Genomic DNA, 8,363 nt, shown 5'->3' with positions numbered 1-8,363 from the left:
ACCAGAAATTGTGAAATTTTGTATCAACGCATATTAAAAGACCAAAATGATGACTGGCATTTAGAAGAACTGTTCCATCCCTCCTGCAGAGTTCTGAAGCAAAACCAACGCGCATCGGAGCTCCTTTGGCGCCACACGGTGGCCAAAGTAACTTAGTGTTTTGTTTCTTTTCCCTAATTTGTACCCATCTGTATCTAACAGAAAAACAAACGAACAAAAAAATTCTACACTGATAGTAAAAAATATATATTCTGGTAAGCATGCAGGAAGAAAAATCTTAACTTTAAACTTTAATAAATGCTAACCTATGAAGCCTCTCTGGGACATTTGGATTTCATCTTTGGTCGTCTGCATCTCATTAAAAACCTCACGTTATTGTACTAAACTGCATGAAGCCTGAGGAAAAGTTTATACACCTGCAGAAAAGTTTTAAGATTATTCAGCTTCTGTTCTTTTAACCTCAAACTCTCATCAAAATCATTTTGGTGTTTTCCATGCAATGTAACAGGAGCAGGATGCCACATCCAAGCCATGTAGGGGAAAGTTGGCTAAACCTTGGGAAGTGCCAAGAGCAGCAGATACTAGTACACCTTCCCACCCCTGATAGCAAGTTGATTAAAAAAAATTGTTTTTATGTATGGTTTAAAGACGCTTCGGAGTCATTTTGACTTCTAAAGTTGTCTTTTAAAAACAAAAATCAGCTGATGTGAGGGTGTCATCAGCTGATGCAGTTCAGACTGTCTACTTCCATGTCCTCTGACATCATCCGTCTTTGGTAGACGTGTGTTGTTGTTCATGTTAAATAAATTCCTTTACAGGGGAGCACGGTGGCCTCACAGCCCGAATGTCTTGAGTTAAATCCACCATCTGGCTGTTTCACGTTCTCCCTGTGTCTGCGTGGGTTCTCTCTGCATACTGCGGCGTTCTCCCACAGTCCAAAGACATGCAGGTAGTAGAGTTGGGTTACGTGGTGACTCTAAATTGTCTATAGATGTGAATGTGAGTTCAATGTGTTGTCCGTGCTTCTCGCCCTATAGTAACTGGAAAAGGCTCCAGCCCCCCAGTGACCCTTAATTGGGTGGATGGAAGTTCATTTTTATCCAGGCAAAACTGAGACGCTTGTGATAAAAATTATTCAAAGAGGTTTAGCTGACTGTCAGAGTTTGTCACTGAAATAGTCATAAACGAGCGCGAGAAAACCTCAAACATGTGCAGAATCCCCACAGGCTCTTCAAAAACTCACTGAAACGCTTAAGACATGACCCATGCACGGTTTTTCTCCTTTAAAATTTGGTCATCCACTCAGTTTATTTTTTTCTTTAACAGTTTAGATTTAAAGTGTAAATATCTCTCATGCTTCAGAGTTGTCATTTAGGGACTTTGTCACCTACAGCTGGAACACCTCTGACCCACCCACACCTCAGACTCAGACCAATGAACAAAGGCCATATGGACTCCACCACACACACACACACACACACACACACACACACACACACTAGAAGTTGAGGTTCTTCGGGACCTCCCAGGGAAACTCCTTCCTGCCAAAGTGTCCGTAGCATGCAGTCTTCTGGTAGATTGGTCTCTTTAGGTCCAGGTCTCTGCAGCAGCAAGCAGTCGAGATAGATTCAGTACAGTCTAACAGATTTGGACAGAGATTATAAAACACTGAGGCGGTGGTGTGGGTGCAACCCTGACCTGACTATGACTCCAGGTCTGAGGTCAAAGTTTTTATTGACGATCTGCAGAAGCTCCTTCTCGCTCTTTGGAGAGGAGCCGTAGGTGAACAGGGAGATGGAGAGCGGGTGGGCCACTCCAATCGCATATGCCACCTGGAAAAACACAGCATGTGATTAATGAACATGTTGTTTTATCACCACCGTGATGATGGTGATACCACTGGTGATAGTGCCACGTACTGCTGGGTTTTCCACAATTATTTTATTATTATTTATTTATAAAGTCCAAAAAAAGGAGAAACTAACTCCTTGATTCACAGTTTAAAACCATTCTAATTTACTTTTAATTGGACCTTGATGCACCACCATCCCGCTCTATTTAAGCCTTTTGATTGTTTCCCCTCACAAGCAGAAGGTTTGAACCGCAAAGTAATGACAAGCATAACAGCTTCCACCTTAAATATGTAGAAAAATGAGTCCCACAAAAATCCAAAAGAATGATTTACATAAAAGGACTCAGAAAACAGACTTCTGAGCCTTTTCATCCTGCACACAGCTCAGAAACCTTTTGGAGAAGATTAAACTGGAACGAGGTCTCACCTGCACCAGTACCCGCCTGCACAGCTGGGCCTTCACCAGAGATTTTGCCACCCAGCGTGCAGCGTAGGCGGCCGAGCGGTCCACCTTGGTGTAGTCCTTTCCAGAGAAAGCTCCGCCCCCGTGGGCCCCCCAACCACCGTACGTGTCCACAATGACTTTCCTGCCCGTCACTCCTGCATCACCCTGAGAGAAATCACAAAGATTTATATCCACACAGCACACAAGCAAGCAAGATCTTCACTACATTATTTGTTTTTAAACTTTGAAACTATGAAATTAGATTTGAACCCCATCATATTTGAGCTGTGCACTAAAAGCCACTGCCAGCATCCTCATGCTGCGTGACATCAACGTAAACAGTATTCGGGGACTTCGAATGTTCTCGGCTCTTTACCTGCGGCCCTCCAATCACAAAGCGTCCGCTGGGCTGCAGGTGATAGATGGTGTCCTCGTCCAGGTAGCGTGAAGGCACCACGGCTTTGATGACCTTTTCCTTCAGCACCTTCTTCTGCTCCTCCACACACACGTTATCATCGTGCTGCACGGAGATCACCACAGTGTGCACTCTTTTGGGGATCACAGCGCCATTTTCCTGGGCGTAATGAACTGTTACCTACGGAAAGGTGAACATTATGTTAATGTTATTGTAGCAAAACAATATGCATTGCCACTTTTAGTCCTTTTACTTTGATTTAACGAGACTCGGGTGTGTCACACGAGGGAGCTACTTCTACTGAATCTACTTCACAAATAACACTGTTAAAGCAGAGCCCAACAAAGCTGACATGAAGAGTTGAATGAAGGCTGCTGGACCTCATTCGTGGGGATTCATGGAAGCATCTTCAGCTTTCTTCTCAACAACAAACATGCCATTAAGTATGCCACCCTGGCTGCCTCACACTGCAGGTTCAGGCATGTCTACACAGTTTTCTACTCTGACCTCACCTGTGTCTTTGAGTCTGGGCGGAGCCAGGGGACCGTCCCATTTCGTCTCAGCTCGGCCATCTTAGCGTTGAGTTTGTGGGCGAGGACTATGGTGAGGGGCATGCACTCCTCTGTCTCATCTGTGGCGTATCCAAACATCAGACCCTGTCCACGCAGCACGAGTACAGTCAAAGAGCAGCACTTTAAATTCTGAAGAAGAAAAAACTGGTGTTTCAGTCCAGAATTGAAATGTAAGCGCTCAGATGACCTGGTCTCCAGCTCCGATTTCGCTCTCCGTGCGATCGATATGAACTCCCTGAGCGATGTCAGGTGACTGCTGCTCCAGGGCTACCAGCACGTTACAGGTCTTATAGTCAAATCCTTGGAAAAACAGAGGAAAAAGAAGTAAAGGGATGTTTTCGTTTGAAAGCATTTCTCCTCCCTGGAATCCCAGTGTAGATGAAGTTACAGCCAAAACGTTAAAAACTTCACTCACCTTTCTGCGAGTCATCGTAACCAATATGCTGGATGACTTCTCTCACCACTCTCTGGTAGTCCACGTTGGCTCGAGACGTGATCTCCCCACAGAGCAGCACCATGCCCGTCTTACACACCGTCTCTGTTTCATCCACACACAGGACATCACACTGCATATGTGTATTCATGCCATCAGATGTGAATGTCCTTCCTGACTATTGATGTAATACTGCTGGTGTCCTGGATTAAAGTGAATTGAATTGCTTGGGAAGTGATGTTCTTTTGTCAGGATCACTGCTGTTAATGAATATTTCACGGAGTTTTCCTGCAGCAGAACCAGCGACATCGTCTTTTTCATTCCATAAACTAAAAATAGACATATAATTTAAAGAAATACAAACAAAAGATGCTGAGGTGTGGGAAGCTTTATCTTATCACACCTGCATTTATTACATGACATATTCTGATGGGCGATTTTTTTCCCACTACAGTCAAAAGAAAATGCAAGCCTGTTTGCAACCCACCCTCCTTTTTTAATGTCTCACTTAACCAATGTCATGGACACTATTACCATTTGCATCCATCTTAAATGTCCCTCTTCCCTGTGTGTTGCTTCCCTCTGGTGGACAAAAACTCAAACTCACCACAAGCCACCTTAGCATCAGGGTCTTGCCTCAGGTGAGCGTCCAGCACAGCATCACTGATCTGGTCACATATCTTATCTGGAAAAAATAGAATAAGGAGAAGTCTAAAAGGCATAAATATCTGCATGTGTGCTGGTTCGGTCTGTCGTGCGATCGTTTTACTGCACATGCCAGATTCCTGATCTGGGCAGAGCCTGAAAATATCACCCCGTTCCCTCTGGCAGTTACAGGACTATGAATAGCCTTGATTTGGTGAATACACGCCAGCGTGACACGGTACACTCTAACTCCATCATCAAAGCACTCCCAAACTGTATCAGCACTACGGCACTGAAGCTTCTGTAACTTCAATTTACTCTCCTGCTTTATGATGAACATTTTTTACACCACCCTTAAAAATGTAGAAATATTATATTATCGGCTTATTGTTGGTGAAACTTTCATGTTTGTTTGTTTTTTTTAAATTACAAACATGGATTTTCCCCATCTGTAAAGTTTGGTTTGCTGCTGTTTTAACTACACATTTACATTTAAAGCACATGTTTATGTGTAATTTTAAATGAATTATATTTGCTGACACTTTCACTGCACACGTCTTCAAAACTCACCTGATATAAGGGATTATCTGTGAACCAGCACCATTTTTACACATCAGCAAAGATGTTATAAAATCTAGCTGTTATCCTGATTATTTTACATGATGCTCACATGTTGCGTTCTGCAGAATTGTAAAAATGCAAAGTGTGATGAGGTTAAATCTGCTCTTCAACCACTTCCTGGTGGGATTAAGCTAAACATCTGCAGTGCATTAAACATGCACTTGTTAGAAAATTAAAGAAAAGATGCAAAGCTGCACTATTTACTTTATAAATGACATAATTTATATTATGCCGAAGACACATTTTTCCTAACAGAACATACGTCACATGTCTGCACCACAAAAACGGCTCCAGCAGCAGCTGCAGATGTAAAAATTATTCATGACAAAAAAGTGACTCATCAGATGTTCAGCTTAAAACACAAGTTCTGCTTATATTGGAACTAAAGTGGAAGTTTTCTCAGTCCAGGATTCCTCCTCTGCAAATCAGCACCGTGTGGCTCCACGAAAGTAGACTTTATGCAGCACCGATCAGGCTTCTGCGCATTCCTCAAAACCATCAATGATCACTGAAGCACTCAAAGCAGTTTCTCACATGATGAGCAGCACTCCTCTACTCACCAGGATGTCCCTCTCCCACAGATTCGGACGTAAACATGAAGTCATGAGCAGTATGCTCATCGCTCACATTCACTGTGGAATTCATTCTGAGGGCTGTGCAGACTGAAGGAGTGAAGTCTTTCTGATGAAAGCTGTTCCAGAAACACGCACAGGCCGGGTGCCATCCAACACCAGAGTCCTACGGCCGTGCAGCCGGATAACTCTGCGCTATAATAGGAAAAGACAACATACACATGGGGGGAGGGCACTCTGTGAACCATGTGGGTTAGGCCATTCAGACAGGAAGACGGGGAGGGTGGGAATGCTTTTTTCAACATGGAGACCTTTTTTAAACCCTCCCTGTGTTGAATGGTCTCACTTTATCACACTCATCAAACTCGGGCTCAGAGAGCAGAGGAGGAATTCATTTCATCAGAGGGTTACTGTGTGGCTCCTCCACCTATCCATTCATGCCTGCCCTTTGTTTCTTTGTACCTGGGGGCCCCTGAGGTCTCTGATGGGGCGTCCGTGCCTGTGTACACATGAAGCAGTTGCTAATGAGACCTTTTCACTTCGCCGACTCCGAGTTCAGACAAACAGAGATGATGAAAAGAATGAAAATATGAATGAACTAGACTGCTAGCCCCCCCAAGAATAAAAATATACAAAGTTGCTATAAAACACACGATACTCATTAGTCTTTCTTTGCGTTTATGCAATCAATAGAGTGTCATGTTTTTTATTGCTGATCATTTGACAAATCTTGATGTTGTGAAGATGCATTTTTGCAAAAAACAAAGTTACCTCTCAATGTAGAAATCAGTACAACACTCCAGTAAAACCCTGAGACAACATGAAAAATGTAAATAGCTGACAACATATTTTAGGACTTTTTGGGTCGTTACCTGGAAGGAGCTTAAAACTAACTCCAGGTAGAGTCAAGGACCCATGGCGACGTGCTGAACACAACATGGTGAAGCCAAACAGGGATAAGGAGGCGAGTAGAGTGGACGAGTCTCCTACAGAGGGCAGCAGATCAGCAGGAGACAGATATAAAACACTCATGTTGGGGGGGGGGGGCTACAAAACAGATGTTAAGATAATCAATAACCCCATGTAACATGTACACACATATCTCACTTTGGTTCACGTGGGTGCTCTTCATCTTCTGAAAACTGATGCTGCTGATGTTCAGGAAGATCACAAAGTTTATCTGTGGTCCATAAAACAAAAGAAAGATAATCTGAACACTCGTGATTTTGGTCACGAGATTCAGGAACTTCATTTTAAGCTTGAACATAATCAGCACTTTAATGCTTTAATGCTGATCATAGTATGATTAATAATATTTGTGGTTGTTTACTCTTTAATCTTGTGTCTGACAAAGAAATTATTTAAAATGACCAAAATGACCCCAGCCAACATCCACAGCAGCTTCCTGGTTTGAATGAAGTTGAAGAGCAGCACAGTGTGCAGATACAGGCCCCTCACCAGCAACCAGGAAAAGTTAGACAACAGAAGTGAAGAAGTGAAGCAGGTCACTGCTGCTTTGTACTGCAGCTGAAACACCTGGGAGACAGTGTAACCCAGGAAGGATTTTATAGACAGCTATAACGTTATTGTTTTGAGAAGAGGGCCGCTATAAGGGCACATTTTGAGCATGCTCAGACTATTTTTGCCCATAATGAGCAGGATGTGGGTTGCAGCCTTTGCTATGGGCAGGGATAGCTCAGTAGGTAAAGTGGTCGCCCCATGATCGGAAGGTCGGCGGTTCGAATCCACTTAACGGCTACCCTGAGGTACCCCTGAGCAAGGTACCGTCCCTACACACTGCTCCCCGGGCGCCTGCTTAGTGGGCTGCCCACTGCTTCACTGAGTGAATGGGTCAAATGCAGAGAAAAACAAGTAATTTCCCCATGGGGATCAATAAAGTATCCATTATTATTATTATTATTATGAACCTCTGCTCATCCAAACAACATGAGTCAATTAACCAAAGTCAATTATCAACAAGCATTAGCTTAAGTGTTTTTGTTTGTTTGTTTTTTAATAGCTAACGCAAATGCCAAAAAACTGCAGTTCCTCTAGTTGCCACTTGAAGCTGCCTCCAAAAGTGAGTCAATTCTCATACAGCTCTGTTTAAAACTCCAAATTTACAGCAGAAATAAAGTAAATATATATATATTACAATTACACTAACATGGAAACTCTCACAAGCATATTTAATGTTTTATTCTGACATTTCAATGTGGTCGTTTTCAGCCTTTAATGAAAAGGTTTCTGGTGTCAAAACCAACCTGAAACAGCAGAAAACCACAACAGCAATGAGGAGAGCAGTAAGAGATGCTCCATATCCAACACTCCACATCAACCTCAGAGTATCAAAGTAGTTTTTCTGGAGCAAGGCATGAAAGATTTATCACACGCAGGCACAAAGAAGTAAGTCTGCTTCTCCCTGCTGGCTAAATATATTTAAATTAGTGGAAACCCTTTGATGGAACTGAGCCGCTACAGTAAACCTGCATGCAGCCGTACCTCCTTCCCCAAATCTTCATCCTGCTCGTGAGCTTGATCAAAACAGGTTTTGTAATATTGCAGGTTTGTTTGGCTCCAGCCTCAGACTGTAGATCTACCAGTGATGAAAGCTATGGAGAAAGTGTTTTTTAAACACTTTAAACACAGCTTAAAGTTTTTAAACTGCAGCTCTGCAGAGGAGTCCAGAGCAACACAGATTTTTCTTTCTTTTATTCTCATCATTTTGTTAGACATGGCACAGTTGAAGAAAAAAAGAAGACCACTCTAATTTGTCATGTGTTGTCATATTTTGATGAGAAGTACTTT

The 8,363-nt window shown here is 42.8% G+C and overlaps 1 protein-coding gene across 1 annotated transcript; it reads right to left on the bottom strand.

Moving 5' to 3' along the window:
• Positions 1 to 1,273: 1,273 nt before the first annotated feature.
• Positions 1,274 to 5,778, bottom strand: LOC113028033 (S-adenosylmethionine synthase-like). The gene is made up of 9 exons (XM_026177990.2): positions 5,544 to 5,778; positions 4,325 to 4,402; positions 3,700 to 3,822; positions 3,472 to 3,584; positions 3,225 to 3,368; positions 2,674 to 2,892; positions 2,280 to 2,462; positions 1,699 to 1,832; positions 1,274 to 1,601 (listed from the first exon to the last, which is right to left on the bottom strand). Exons 1-9 carry the CDS (start codon positions 5,626 to 5,628, stop codon positions 1,499 to 1,501), a joined length of 1,182 nt encoding a protein of 393 aa, XP_026033775.1. The 5' UTR covers positions 5,629 to 5,778; the 3' UTR covers positions 1,274 to 1,498.
• Positions 5,779 to 8,363: the final 2,585 nt, after the last annotated feature.

This window comes from Astatotilapia calliptera, chromosome 8 (genome assembly GCF_964374335.1).
Source record: "Astatotilapia calliptera chromosome 8, fAstCal68.1, whole genome shotgun sequence".
NCBI lineage: Eukaryota > Metazoa > Chordata > Actinopteri > Cichliformes > Cichlidae > Astatotilapia > Astatotilapia calliptera.
This window is presented reverse-complemented; position numbering and strand designations above follow the sequence as displayed.